The sequence below is a fragment of the Chiloscyllium plagiosum genome, unplaced genomic scaffold, assembly GCF_037043375.1.
Source record: "Chiloscyllium plagiosum isolate Xiang-an unplaced genomic scaffold, Cpla_swu_hap1 HiC_scaffold_12, whole genome shotgun sequence".
Lineage (NCBI taxonomy): Eukaryota > Metazoa > Chordata > Chondrichthyes > Orectolobiformes > Hemiscylliidae > Chiloscyllium > Chiloscyllium plagiosum.
The window spans coordinates 79,563,466-79,579,483 of record NW_028270150.1 but is presented as its reverse complement, the minus strand read 5'-3'; the positions used below and the strand labels follow the sequence as shown (position 1 = coordinate 79,579,483).

The window sequence follows — 16,018 nt, the reverse complement described above, 5'->3', positions numbered from 1 at the left end:
TAGACATGGGGGAGGGGATGGCTCTGGATAATGGATATGGGAGACGGGTGTCTCTGGATAATGGAGATGGAGTCTCAAGGTGAGATACAGTCATAGAGATGTACAGCATTACAAGGTCTCTTTGTTCAGCAGCACTCCCAGAACTTTTACCATTAAGTGTATAAATCCTGCTAAGATTTGCTTTCCCAAAATGCAGCACCTCGCATTTATCTAAATTAAACTCCATCTGCCACTTCTCAGCCCATTGGGCCCACCTGATCAAGATCCCGTTGTAATCTGAGGTAACCTTCTTCACTGTCTGCTACGCCTCCAATTTTGGTATCATCTGCAAACTTACTGACTATACCTCTTATGCTCACATCCAAATCATTTATATAAATGACGAAAAGTAGTGGACCCAGCACCGATCCTTGTGGCACTCCACTGGTCACAGGCCTCCAGTCTGAAAAGCAACCCTCCAGCACCACCCTGTCTTCTACCTTTGAGCCAGTTCTGTATCCAAGTGGCTAGTTCTCCCTGTGGACCATGAGATCTAACCTTGCTAACCAGTGGGGAACCTTGTCGAACGCCTTACTGAAGTTCATATAGATCACATCCACCGCTCTACCCTCATCAATCCTCTTTGTTACTTCTTCAAAAAAACTATCAAGTTTGTGAGAAATGATTTCCCACGCACAAAGCCATGTTGACTATCCCTAATCAGCCCTTGCCTTTCCAAATACATGTATATCCTGTCCCTCAGGATTCCATCCAACAACTTGCCCACCACTGACGTCAGGCTCACTGGTCGATACCTCCCTGGCTTGTCCTTACTACCCTTCTTAAACAGTGGCACCATGATATCCAACCACCAGTCTTCCGGCACTTCATTTGTATCTATCGATGATACAAATATTTCAGCAAAGGGCCCATCAATCACTTCCCTAGCTTCCTACAGAGTTCTAGGGTACACTTGATCAGGTCCTGGGGATTTATCCACTTTTATGCGTTTCAAGACATCCAGCACTTTCTCCTCTGTAATATGGGCATTCTTCAAGATGTCACCATTCATTTTCCTACATTCTATACCTTCCATGTCCTTTTCCACAGTAAACACTGATACAAAATACTCGTTTAGTATCTCCCCCATCTGCTGTGGTTCCACACAAAGGCCATCTTGGATCTTTGAGGGGCCCTATTCTCTCCTTCGTTACCCTTTTGTCCTTAATGTATTTGTAAAAACTCTTTGGGTTTTCCTTAACTCTATTTGCCAAAGTTATTTCATGTACCCTTTTTGCCCTCCTGATTTGCCTCTTAAGTATACTCCTGTTGCATTTGTCCTCTTGGAAGGATTCATTTGATTTATCTTGTCTATACCTGACATATACCTTGTCTATTCCTTCTTTTTCTTAACCAAATCCTGAACTTCTTTAGTCTTCCAGCATTCCCTACACCTACCAACCTTTCGTTTCACCCTAACAGGAATATATGGAGGGGGCAACTCCAGATAACAGAAATGGCGAGGGGACAGCTCTAGATAATTGAGATGGGGAAGACGGTATATAGGAGGAGAGCTCTGGATAATAGAGGTAGGGATAATGGAGATATTAGATAATAAGGTAGGGGTCTCTTGATTGTGGGGATGGGTGGGGTCATGGACTTTGGATAATGGAGACATGGGCGGGAGGTGTAAGAATAGAAGGGAGCTCCAAATAATGAGTGTGGGGGTTTGGGGGGAGGTGCAGTTGAAGAAAGCTCCTGATAATGGAGAGATATGATTGGGGGGAGCTCTTTATTATGGTGGGGGTGATGGAGAGCATCTGATAATGGAGAATGAAAGAATGTGGGTGAGAAGAGGGGTGAGCTAGGATAATGGAGATGGTGAGGAAGGGGAAGGCAGGGCACAGATGGGTTAGAGAAAGTTAGGGAGGGATGGGGGTGTATTGTTAGGGAAGGGGGAAGTGAGGAATGGGGATAGGAGAGATTTGGTTGGGTTGGGAAGAGAATGGGAGACTTGGTGGGGAGGGTGGGTATGGGAGGAATGGGGTCAGTTGGCTTCAGTTAGTGGAAAGGTGGGGAGGGTGCACGACTAGATTTTGGAAGCAGTAAGCTGAGACGGTCTTGTATGTGTTACTGCTTGTCGTATATATTACAAAATCCACATGATGTTTGCTTTAGTCATATCTCCATACACTGAATGTGTTATGTATGTGTTGTTTTTTTTAGAATTTGGAAATAACATCGACTGAAGTGAGGATTCCACATCACAAAATAATGTAACATATCTGGTGAAAATGAGGGCACCACATTATTGGAGGAGCTGCAATGTTGTGTTTTCTACGAGAGATTCACGCACATTAATGATATACCATCATATCCTGTGAAGCAGATCAAACTTCATGAAGATCATATGTTCTTACATCTTTGGAGTGAGGTCTCACAAGTGAAGTTGATGTGCTGTTGTATCTGCTGAGGAAAATCCCCACTCGCTTTATCCTGTTAGAAGTAACATCCCAACATTTTGGAAATGATGCATTCGTGTGACAATTTAGGAAGTTCCTGAAGTGGGCAGAGCTGTTAGGAATGAGTTGCTGTCATGACACTTCTCTACAAAGAACAACAAAAACCTGAGAAAAGACTGGCAATTTGTTTGTGCTATATCATCACATAGTACATTGAAAAACCTCGAGATCATTTTGGATTAAACATTTCTCCTCAAAATAAAGTTCAGGTTTGGTCAAAAGCAGGCAGCTGTTTGTAATGGAGCCAGAATCCAAAAACAAAACTATGGATGTAACAACTTTAAAAGGAGAGGTGATTTATTTTATTGTGTCCAAGGAAAAACAGCTTGGTGGGAAAATGGATGCAGTTCTGCAATTTAATAGAATGACATTTGATTCAGAAACTGGGAAATTCAAACAGAAATTTTCAGGAAAATTCATCCTCAAACAAAAAAGTTCCTCCTTGCAAATTGTTGCCTGTTGTTGTGCTATTGATTCAAGAACAGGACAAAATGCCCCTTGCATTTTGCTTGAGAAGCATAGAAAGGCTCATTCTAAATTTAGATATAGTTTACTTATGCTGCACAGTTCAAATCAAGTTGAACAGTGTTTGGATTTTGAATTAGACTATGAACTGAAGGTGAACGTAACCCTGTTGACTGGACCTAGTGTTTTGTGGAGCTGTGGCAACCAAGTGTATTATATATCTTCTGAAACTAATGGATTTTTTAAAATTCCCATTTCATTTACTGCAGTTAAATGGATTGGAGAGATTTCTGATGGGGACATAATTGTACTGGGTGTAAGAAAAACTATTGAACCTGTGAAAACTGATGAAATCTCTATTAGTCACGCTGATAAATTGATCTGGGGTTGTGAATTTGTCACCTATTCTTTACAAAAGAGAGAAAACTTCTGCATCAGCCATCATTTCATTCCACATGCTTACAGTTGTGTAGTTACAAGCATACTTATTTGCCCAAGTGAAGAAATAGACGATCAAATAAAGACTATAGTTGTAGCAACCACGTGTAAGAAGCAACTGGTATTGTTTGAAAACTGTGTCCCCAAGAATGTCTGCCAGCTTCCTTTTGACGAATCTCATAAAATAAAAGTGGTAACAACAGGCAGAGAGAATTGCTTCTTTCTTGTGTCTTCTAAGGCTGGAAGAGTTTGTGCTGTCTCAAAGGAAAGTTGGCAGGTACAAATTCAATGTCTTGTTTTGGACTTGATGTTTAATCAATTACTTGTTGTTTGAGTCCACTTTAATACTACACCTGGGTCGTTAGTTGTTTATAGAATGGAGACGTTTTTAAATCATTAATTGTTTTCAAATATTTTAGAATTTAGACGTGTTATAATTATTGCACATACAAGGTGTCATTTGGATCCTATGCAATAAACTGCTCCAAAAGCTGATGTTAATTGTCAGATACTGCAGTATCGTAATTGTAGTCTACCAATAATTCAAGTTCATTTTTGCATTCTCAAAGAATTATTAGATAATTTCATTGAATGCAAATGATGCCATAAAGTTCATTTTTGTTCTTAAAGCATTTGAATTATCAGTAACTCGAAGCAACTGTGGCTAAATATAGAATTTATCTCTTCTTTCAATTTTACCAATATTGCATTGTTTTAAAACAATTCAATCACTTCTGACAAAATTCAGTTGATGCAAATTAATATTGTTTCACTACATTTTCTGGTATCAAAATGCTCTTGTAAATCATTGTGTTCTTACAAAGTTTCAAGCTTGCTTTTACTAAAGTCTTTCCAAATCATTTGCAAATGTATGAGTATTTTCTTCTGTTAAGTGTAATTAATTTTGCCTGTCTTTAATCTAATTGAACTTACTCAAAAAACACATTTTTATTGCAAAATCTCTTAAATGTATACAGGAAAAGAAGAGAAAAATGTTCACTAAATTAGCAATTCTGCATTATAAATCTTATCTGGGATTGTTTTCCTGTTAAGGTCATATACTATATAATTCCAGGCATGCCTGTATGAACTTACCCATGTGTTACTAAGAAATGAAAGTTGCTGGAAGCCATAGATTCAGAACAAGTATGCTTGGGAGCTATTAGTTCAGTTATTTAGGGATACTGCAGCCTTCATTATGAATTTTCAGAATTTAAAATCTGCTTACTCTCTTCTATACATTGAATATGTAACTAGCAGAAAGAAAACTATTTTTGTAACTTTGATATTTCTGAAGTGGACATTTCAAAGAGATACAATATCAGTATCCTGTTCCTGCCTTATCTCCATAACCCTTGATTCCACTATCTTTGAGAGCTCTATCCAACTCCTTCTTAAATGAATCCAGAGAGTGGGCCTCCACTGCCCTCTGGGGCAGAACATTCCACATAGCCACCACTCTCTGGGTGAAGAAGTTTCTTCTGAGCTCTGTCCTAAATGGTCTACCCCGTATTTTTAAGCTGTGTCCTCTGGTTCGGCACTCACCCATCAGTGGAAATATGTTTCCTACTGCCAGAGTGTCCAATCCTTTCATAATCTTATACGTCTCAATCAGATCCCCTCTCAATCTTCGAAACTCAAGGGTATACAAGCCCAGTCACTTCAGTCTTTCAGTGTAAGATAATCCTGCCATTCCAGGAATTGACCTCGTGAACCTACGCTGCACTCCCTCAATAGCCAGAATGTCTTTTCTCAAATTTGGAGACCAGAACTGCACACAGTACTCCAGGTGTGGTCTCACCAGGACCCTGTACAGCTGCAGAAGCACCTCTTTGCTTCTATACTCAATTCCTCTTGTTATGAAGGCCAGCATACTATTAGCCTTCTTCACTACCTGCTGTACCTGCATGCTTGCCTTCATTGACTGGTGTACAAGAACACCCAGATCTCTCTGTACTGCCCCTTTACCTAAATTGATTCCATTGAGGTAGTAGTCTGCCTTCCTGTTCTTGCTACCAAAGTGGATAACCATACATTTGTCCACATTAAACTGCATCTGCCATGCATCTGCCCACTCTCCTAACTTGTCCAGGTCACCCTGTAATCTCCTAACATCCTCATCACTTTTCACCCTGCCACCCAGCTTTGTATCATCAGCAAAATTGCTAATGTTATTGCTGATGCCATCTTCTATATCATTAACATATATTGTAAAAAGCTGTGGTTCTAGCACGGATCCCTGCGGTACCCCACTGGTCACTGCCTGCCATTCTAAAATGGAGCCGTTTATCACTACCCTTTGTTTCCTATTAGCCAACCAATTTTCAATCCAATCTAGTACTTTGCCCCCAATACCATGCACCCTAATTTTACTCACTAACCTCCTGTGTGGGACTTTATCAAAAGCTTTCTGAAAGTCCAGGTACACTACATCTACTGGATTTCCCTCGTCCAACTTCATAGTTACATCCTCAAAAAATTCAAGAAGATTAGTCAAGCATGATTTCCCCTTCATAAATCCATGCTGACTCTGTCCTATCCTGTTACTACTATCCAGATGTGCAGTAATTTCATCCTTTATAATAGACTCCAGCATCTTTCCCACCACTGAGGTCAGACTAACTGGTCTATAATTACCTGCTTTCTCTCGCCCACCTTTCTTAAAAAGTAGTATAACATTAGCCACCCTCCAATCCTCAGGAACCAACCCCGAATCTATTGAACTCTGGAAAATAATCACCAACGCATCCACGATTTTCCGAGCCACCTCCTTCAGTACCCTGGGATGCAGACCATCAGGCCCCGGAGACTTATCAACCTTCAGACCTAACAGTCTCTCCAACACCAAATCCTGGCAAATATAAATTCCTTTAAGTTCAGGTCCTTCAGCCACTGTTACCTCAGGGAGATTGCTTGTGTCTTCCCAAGTGAACACAGATCTGAAGTACCCATTTAATTCCTCTGCCATTTCTTTGTTCCTAGTAATATATTCCCCTGTTTCTGTCTTCAAGGGCCCAATTTTTGTCCTAACCATTTTTTTGCCTTGCACATACCTAAAAAAGCTTTTACTATCCTCCTTAATATTCTTGGCCAGTTTACCTTCGTACATATATTCCCCTGTTTCTGTCTTCAAGGGCCCAATTGAAGGAATGGCCTGGTGGTGTTATTGCTCTATTATTAATCCAGGGACCTAGATAGTGCTTCAATAGTGGAATTTGAATTCACTAGTAGAAGAAATTTGGAATTTATAGTATAATGATGACTGTTAAAACTGTTGTTGATTGTCAGGAGAAACCAATCTGGTTTGTTAAAGTATCTATTCGAGACAGCTCAGGGAAGCCCTGATGGACTCTACTGTAGGCCATTCTTGGTCGTCCTGGGAGCCGTACTCTGTGGTAGTCTGGGATACAAAACTCTTACAGACAGTTTTGTTTAAATTATTACCTTTATTTACCAATGGCATCAATGTTATACTATAACATAGATACCTACAAGCCAGGCTTGAGCTAAGGTTTTTAAACTATTAGCAGAGTAGCAGCGTTAGCTCTTATCCCTAAGAGCTTTCTCAGGTTCTTATTGTTGCAAATAAGCTGTCTTTATACAGAAATCGGCATTAAAATTACAAAAAACATCACATGGCCGAAAGCAGCAATAAAATGGCAAAAATTTGTAGAGGAAGAGAAACTAATTGACAGGTCTGAGTACACTTGACTAATTAAGCTGCATTCACATCAAAGTGGGAACACTGATGAAGCCAGGCCAAAGGGCCAATTGCTTTGATGCTAAGAACAGATGTCCTTCAGATCTTCTGAACAAATGGCCTCCTTCCTCTCCTCTTCTCTCTCCCCTCCCCCCCACTTCCCATGGTCAAGCGCTTTCCTGCACCTCCTGCAGCAGATGTATAGGGGTACAAGCTTTCTCAGGTTCATTAATTCCCTTTAGGGAAGGAAATCTGTCCTTACCTGGTCTGGCCTACATATGACTTTAGACCCACAATGACCAGCAATTAGGGATGGGCAATAAACCTGGCCCTGTGATTGAATAGAAAAAACACATTATGATTTGTAGCTCCATTCTTTTGTGGAATATCTGTGCCACTAGCAAATCCAGCATTTGTTGCCCATTCCTAATTTCCGTTCAACTGATCTTGAAGGAAGTTCAGTCAATCACATTGTTGCACATAGGCTGCACCATGGAAGGATAGCAGATTTCCTTGCCTAAAAAATATTAGAGAACCAAATAGGTTTTTATCACAATAAATGATAGTTGTCATGATCATCAGTGAGAGTAGCTTTCACTTTCAGATTTTTAAATTGAATTTAAATGCCGTTAACTGTCCAGATGAGATTTGCACATTTCCCCCAGAGCATTTGCAAAAGACAAGTTACTGGAAAAGCTTAGCAGGTCTGGCAGCATCTATGAAAAGAAATCAAAATTAACCTTTCAGATCCAATGGTCCTTCCTCAAACTTCCCTAGAGCATTAGCCTGGGCCTCTGGCTTGCAAGTCTGGTGATATTCCCACTACACCATAATCTCTCCCTAGATAATATTTAATCTGAATATCAGTAACAGGTGGCATTGAAATAATCCTGTTCTTACCATAACTGCATAAAATGGCATTGGTATCATTTTTATGTACAGCTCCAATGATAGAATAATCAATTCAGTGATAAAATATATGAATCCTTTTATTTTTTAAAATTATTCACAACTGCTTTAGAATTAAGAGATGAGGCTGGTATTTTTGTAGCACTAAAAATTGATCTTAATGGAGACTCTAGTTCATATTCAAGTCTCAGGGTTTTTTTAATCTTTGCCTTTTCCCCAGGGGGTTGTTCTGGGAATGGAGTAAGGAGACGAGTTAGTAATTGTAGCATTGATGGTTTATCAATCATATGGATTATCAAAACACTCTCAATCAAGAAAGCATGAATAGGAAAGGATAGTTTCAAAGCAATAAAAATAAAGGAAATGTTTACAAAAATAACTTTAAATATTCCTGAAAATATCTAGTAGGCTAGCTGAAACAAGGTACCAACTTTCTGTGGTACTTGAACACAGCAGCTTCAATGAAGTGGGAAAACAGCTTTGAACAGATTAATATGTTTCTCAACTAAAAATACCACTGCCAGAAAATATTTCATGCTTGTTGGCAAGGAATTCAATTGATTTTAACAGCTTCCAATAAATTCTGCAAGCCGTCAACCAAATAGGATAAGAATGACAGTTTTTGAACTTATGAAGGTTTATGCAACAGTTCTGTTGTTAATTATGTGTAATTTATCATGGCTTAAATAAAATAAAGATCTTCCTTTTACCCTAGGTTGTTGCTGTTTGGCAGGAGATATGGACAGTACAATTGGATGACTTCTTAGGCATAGGAACAGAACAAATCTTGTTGCTCCCTTCGGCAGCTTGCACTATTGAAGACTGCTTCAAAAGTTTTGTCTTAACTGATCTTGGTGAATTCAATCACAATGTATGTTTCTACTTTTATTTCATTTCTGCATTATATTTTATTCTGCAGTTTAATTTTGCTTCTCTTCTGTTCCTCCACCTACCTATATATTCATTTCCTTGCCGCTTCAAGGAAGGCATCCCATAAGCCTCCTTTTACCAGCTTACCTACTGTCATGCCACTTTCTGGGATCTGTAAAGGTCTCTCACTTTCTCTACTGTTCTCAATATCCACCTCCTTATTGTGTATTCTTTTGTTTGCCCTTCCCAAATGCATAACCTTACATTTCTCCAGATTGGAGTCCATGTGTCTTTTTTTTACTCACTCACCCATGAAGAAAGATTAAATTGGCATGTGGGATCCTGGATGATAAATTGTGATCAAGAGTATAAAGACATTGCATTACAATGAACTTTTGTAGAACACTGATTCAGTTGCAACTGCAATCTGCATACAATTCTGGGGAGCACATTTCAACAGAGAGAATATGATGGTTTTAGAAAAGATGCTGGTGAGGATACCCGCATGACAACATTATGATAAATGCCGTTGCAAAATGGAGACATAAACCGGAGGAGATTTGAGTTGCCATGCTATGCAGAAGTGTGGGAGATGGCCAGCTGGCAATCTTCTCACAATTAAATTATGGGCCAATGCAAATTAATAAAAGTAGCCCCTTGCAATATAGAAGCTTACATGTGTGCCACTTCCACAGGAGCTAACAATTACTTTTACTGCTGGTCTTTTTAAATACTTCCACTGTCATTATCCTCTAATTATTTCTTAAAATATTTTTACAATCTAGGTTAACTCTGGACATGCTGAAGATAATGGAACACAAACTTATGACAAGGGACATGTAAATTATTACCACACAGTCCAAGCTCTGGAGGCAAGATTACAGGTTTGTATAATATAAAATATATCTTTCGTTTGTCACTTCAATAATCCAGTTTTTTTAATATAATCATAACATAACAAAGCAGATGTAGACCAGTCAACCCCTTAGGAATTTTCATACCATTTAATAAATCATAGTGAATTTCTGCATCAACTCCACTTTCCTGCCAAGTCTCTATGTGCTTCTTGACCTCCTCAATACCCAAGATGCCTGTGACCAGTGGAGTGCCACAAGGATTGGTGCTGGGTCCACTACTTTTTGTCATTTACATAAATGATTTGGATGCGAGCATAAGAGGTACAATTAGTAAGTTTGCAGATGACACCAAAATGGTGGACAGTGAAGAAGGTTACCTCAGATTACAATAGGATCTGGACCAGATGGGCCAGTGGGCTGAGAAGTGGCAGATGGAGTTTAATTTAGATAAATGCAAGATTCTGCATTTTGGGAATGCAAATCTTAGCAGGATTTATACACTTAATGGTAAGGTCCTCAGGAGTGTTGCTGAACAAAGAGACCTTGGAGTGGAGGTTCATTGCTCCTTGAAAGTGGAGTCGCAGGTAGATAGGATAGTGAAGAAGGCGTTTGGTATGCTTTTGTTTATTGGTCAGAGTATTGAGTACAGGAGTTGGGAGGTCATGTTGAGGCTGTACAGGACATTGGTTAGGCCACTGTTGGAATATTGCGTGCAATTCTGGTCTCCTTCCTATCGGAAAGATGTTGTGAAACTTGAAAGGGTTCAGAAAAGATTTACAAGGGACCGAAGGGTCTGTTTCCATGCTGTACATCTCTATGACTCTATGTGTAGATTGAAGTTTTTAATATGCTCATCAACTGGGTATGCATGATCATTTGGGTCGAGAATTCAAAAGATTTACAATGTTCTGTATGAAGACATATTTCTCCTTAACACAGTTGTAAGTGGCCAGGTGCATTTTTAAGGAGTCAAGAAAATTGCACAAGAAAAAAGTATAAAACCATGTCAAATAATATTTATCCCAGATTGTAAATAATTTATTTTGATAACTAGAACTCGTAAAGGTAATTTAATTAAAGTTTAAGTATGTGCTGATATAATACAGGTAAAGGTAAAGTTGCCATTGGTTTAGAGAATGCGGCTGCTCTCTCATTAGAGAGATAATTGGTGGTGGTATAACCTGAAGGTATAACATCTTTTAGGAAGGAACAGGTTGGGAAGGAGAATCCTTCAAAGTAATCTCAGCCGAAACAGGAATTGAACTCTCACTGGTGGCATTACTGTGCATTACAAATCAGCTATCCAGCCACCTGAGTTAACTGACCCCCATGCTACAGGTGATAAAAGAAAACTGGCTACAGACATTGAGATCTGAAACAATGGCAATTAGATTAATCCAAATTTCACTGCCAACATTTCCTAACCTGCTGCTGCTGTTTGATCTCTGTCTCTGAACCTCATGTGCTGAGTAGTATTGAAGAAAAGTATTTGCATATAGATTGCCAGGAAAATTAAAGATTACAAATTTTTGATATCATTTTAGGAAATACCATGTCATAATTTTAGTTATTTAATTCATGTGTGAATTGGTTGTATCCTTTAGAGCTACCTCGATTTCGTTTTTTAAAAAAATAAGCACTATAATTCAGTACCTACTTCTACTTTACATAAGTCTGGATAGGGTTAGAAAAGATCACTGTAATGCAATATTGGCAGTGAGCCAACACAAAAATGGAAATGATCTACTAGTGCTGAATCTGTTCAAATGGATAATTCAAACAGCTAAACAAATGTGACAATAGATTAATTTCAGTAAATTCTAATCCTTTGGAACATGCCTACTGGGGTTACCAGAAAGAATCTAATCAAAATCCATTCATGGTTCAACAGAGAAACAGAAAAGATTATGGTTATTTGGGAATGAGAAATTATTCATATGCAGTCAATTGAGATTAAACTACCTCTTCTGTGACTCCTGTTTAAAACTTGACAAATTAAATCTTCAATCTTCTGAGTAGATGACAGTTTTCCATGGAGATGGGTTTTTATACTCAAAAACAAAAATTGCTGGAAAAACTCAGTCGGTCTGGCAACATCTGTGGTGAGAGATCAGAGTTAAGATCCGGGTCCAGCGACCCTTCCTCAGAACAGACTAGTTTTTTAGACTTCTTGCTTTGATTTTGTGTCCTTATTAAAAAAAAACTAGAGCAGAGAGTTTCTGATTTAATCTCTGCAGTCTGAATGAGTGACCTACCTATACATGTTCTAAGTATGCTGAAGAGTCTGGCATTACTTATGAAAGTATTTAAATTTACTCCACAGAAGCTTGTAACATGAATCAATCAGTTTTGGTAGTGGAAATCTTTCCATTATAATGAGCTTCAGAGTCACATTATACAAGGGGTGTTCTTAGCAACGCATAATGTTCCTTTTTTTTATCAGTACGCTATAAAGAGAATCTGCTGCTTATATGTATTTATATAGTTATGGTATATATGTATATAATTTGAGAAAATCTTTTTGAAACTTTTCGAATGTTTTACATCTGCATTCATTCATTGACTCATAGCCATAGCCAATACTTTTTAATATTTTTTCTATGCATTTTTAATATGGTTCTTTCAAGAAAAAACAGATGGACATTTGACAAAGTCCATTTGTAGATGGGGTGAGAGCGAAAAGAGAAATTATGGCAATTGACATTGCCAGTTGGTCTGATATATTCACACAGCTCAGTGTGCTGCCCATGTATAGGAGGAATGCATAACAATGTCTTAAGAAAATTACAAGCTTTCTGCACTCAAAGTTGTGTGGCAACCATCATCTGTCAGCTGTCTCACTCTAACTTTGGCATTGCACCTATCTACAGCCAAGGCTCACAGTCTACCAGTTTCACTATTGCTTACAGCATCTTCCCTCAATGGCTCTCACACTCTGTTCACAAAGCATTCCTGCCCGCTATGCGTCTTACTCATTCTGAACATAGCTCATCCAATCCTGCACCATTACTAACATTATGGGAGTATTTCGGCACAAATCATCAAGGCTCCACCATAAGGCATAAGGATCCCAAGACCGCATCTAGATGTAGTGGACGGGTAAGGAAAAATAAATCCTCTGAGGTCACAGATTAATTGATTAATTGAAATAGGGACTCCAGGAGAACAGATAATGATTGTTTATTTCATGCACTTATGGAGAAAAACTCTAACGCTGATCTAAGATTACTCTGCTGAATTGAAAGAACCTTTACACCGCTGAGGCCAAACGCCAGCTCGCAGATACCTCCTCCTACCGTCCCCTTGACCATGACCCCACCCCCCACCACCAAACCATCATCTCCCAGACCATCCATAACCTCATCACCTCAGGGGACCTCCCATCCACCGCCTCCAACCTCATAGTCCCACAACCCCGCACCGCCCGTTTCTACCTCCTGCCCAAAATCCACAAACCTGACTGCCCCGGACGACCCATCGTCTCAGCCTGCTCCTGCCCAACCGAACTCATCTCGGCATACCTCGACACGGTCCTGTCCCCATTAGTCCAAGAACTCCCCACCTACGTTCGTGACACCACCCACGCCCTCCACCTCCTCCAGGATTTCCGCTTCCCCGGTCCCCAACGCCTCATCTTCACCATGGACATCCAGTCCCTGTACACCTCCATCCCCCATCACGAAGGACTCAAAGCACTCCGCTTCTTCCTTTCCCGCCGTACCACCCAGTACCCTTCCACCGACACCCTCCTTCGACTGACCGAACTGGTCCTCACCCTGAACAACTTTTCTTTCCAATCCTCCCACTTTCTCCAAACAAAAGGAGTAGCCATGGGCACCCGCATGGGCCCCAGCTATGCCTGCCTCTTCGTAGGGTATGTGGAACAATCCATCTTCCGCAACTACACTGGCCCCACCCCCCATCTTTTCCTTCGCTACATTGATGACTGTATCGGCGCTACCTCGTGCTCCCACGAGGAGGTTGAACAGTTCATCCACTACACTAACACCTTCCACCCCGACCTCAAATTCACCTGGACAGTCTCGGACTCCTCCCTCCCCTTCCTAGACCTTTCTGTTTCTATCTCAGGCGACCGAATCAACACGGACATCTACTACAAACCAACCGACTCCCACAGCTACCTGGACTACACCTCCTCCCATCCTGCCCCCTGTAAAAACGCCATCCCATTCTCCCAATTCCTTCGTCTCCGCCGCATCTGCTCCCAGGAGGACCAGTTCAAAATACGTACAACACAGATGGCCTCCTTCTTCAAGGACCGCAATTTCCCCCCCGACGTGGTCGACGGTGCCCTCCACCGCATCTCCTCCACTTCCCGCTCCTCCGCCCTTGAGCCCCGCCCCTCCAACCGCCACCAGGACAGAACCCCACTGGTCCTCACCTACCACCCCACCAATCTCCATGTACAGCGCATCATCCGCCGTCACTTCCGCCACCTCCAAACAGACCCCAGCACCAAGGATATATTTCCCTCCCCTCCCCTATCAGCTTTCCGTAGAGACCACTCCCTCCGCGACTCCCTTGTCAGATCCACACACCCCACCGACCCAACCTCCACTCCCGGCACCTTCCCTTGCAACCGCAGGAGGTGCAACACTTGCGCCTACACCTCCCCCCTCACTTCTCTCCAAGGCCCCAAAGGAAACTTCCATATCCGCCACAGATTCACCTGCACCTCCACCCACATCATCTACTGCATCCGCTGCAGCCGGTGTGGCCTCCTCTATATTGGGGAGACAGGCCGCCTACTTGCGGAGCGATTCAGAGAGCACCTCTGGGCCACCCGGACGAACCAACCCAACCACCCTGTAGCACAGCATTTCAACTCCCCCTCCCACTCCACCGAGGATATGCAGGTCATTGGACTCATCCACCGCCAAACCACAACAACGCGACGGTCGGAGGAGGAGCGTCTTATCTTCCGACTGGGAACCCTCCAACCACAGGGGATGAACTTGGACTTCACCAGTTTCTTCATCCCCCCTCCCCCCACCTTGTCTCAGCCGAATCCCTCCAGCCCGGCACCGCCTTCCTGACCTGCAGTCTTCTTCTTGACCTCTCCCCCTCCATCCTACTCCGACCTATCACCCTCACCTTGACCTCTTTCCACCTATCACATTTCTAACGCCCCTCCTCCAAGTCCCTCCTCCCTACCTTTTATCTTCTCCTGCTGAACACTCTCTGCTCATTCCTGAAGAAGGGCCTGTGCCCGAAACGTCGAATCTCCTGTTCCCTGGATGCTGCCTGACCTGCTGTGCTGTTCCAGCAATAAAGTTTCAACTCTGCTGAATTACAGAACACCTTCAAGTTTTATATAGTTTACAGCATGTACGTTATAATTACAATTCCCACACATTAACATACGTGTCCCATATTGTCATTGTTTCCTACAGTTTTTGGAGACATTATGTGTTCCTCACCAAAATCTTTCAATGGCATAGCTTTGAGATAGTCTGGACAGTCTGGATGCCTTGTTTATTAGTTTCTGTATGATCACTTAACTCAGTTAGCTGGATGGTTGGTTTGCAGTACAAAATAATATCAACAGCATGAGTTCAATTCCCACGTGAGCTAAAGTTATCATGAAGGATTTGTCTCCTCAATGTTCCCCCCCCCCCGGCTTAAGGCATGGTGTGACGTCAAGTTAAACCACCGCCATTTCTCATTATGAGAGCAGACCTGTGGTCTGGTAGGACAATAGTGACTTTACCTTTTAATTTGCCAACTTGTTGATTACTGACTATAAGGCTAAAGCTTTAATCCCTTAACTAAACTAACCCGTCAGATCCCCCATTTTGGCCTTTGGCCTTGATAAAGGTAGCTGATAGAGTAGTGTTGTCTTTTGCCAATACGCTGTGTACCCATCGATAATGAACATGATCCATCTTGGGGTTGCCAAGGCAACAAGTCAAGCCATCAGTAGTATCCGGTCCTTCAGTTGAGATCCTTGATTTAATGCCCTGTGTCCCAATTTTTGAATCCTCACTGCCATAATTCCTGGTGTTCTACCTTGGGCATATTAGATATGAAATTAATAAGATCTGTGCAATAACTAGGGCGTGGGAAATGATTCTAATTCTTGGTGCATCTGCATTTTGTTCCCCATTTCTACAGTTCCTCCCACAAGGTGCATAAATACTGTCCCCCTCTGATGAGGGGCAAAGAGGACATGATAATGTAACAAGCTAAATGAAAGGGAAGAAGTGGGAGTTAATTCACAATTTGAAGGTGTTAAGTCCAGAAGGCTGTCAAGTGGC

The 16,018-nt window shown here is 41.4% G+C and overlaps 1 protein-coding gene across 5 annotated transcripts in view; it reads left to right on the top strand.

Moving 5' to 3' along the window:
• Window positions 1-16,018, top strand: part of fancb (FA complementation group B) — a 67,701-nt gene that overhangs the window by 13,323 nt on the left and 38,360 nt on the right. For 4 of the 5 annotated variants that reach the window (XM_087992973.1, XM_043700558.2, XM_043700559.2 and 1 more), the window contains exons 2-4: window positions 2,206-3,681; window positions 8,729-8,884; window positions 9,669-9,767. In XM_087992973.1, the coding sequence (XP_087849099.1) occupies window positions 2,740-3,681; window positions 8,729-8,884; window positions 9,669-9,767 (1,197 nt within the window). In that variant the 5' untranslated portion in view covers window positions 2,206-2,739. Of the gene's footprint in view, window positions 1-1,546; window positions 1,569-2,205; window positions 3,682-8,728; window positions 8,885-9,668; window positions 9,768-16,018 lie in introns of those variants that run through there. The other variant, XM_087992972.1, reaches the window with a different exon arrangement.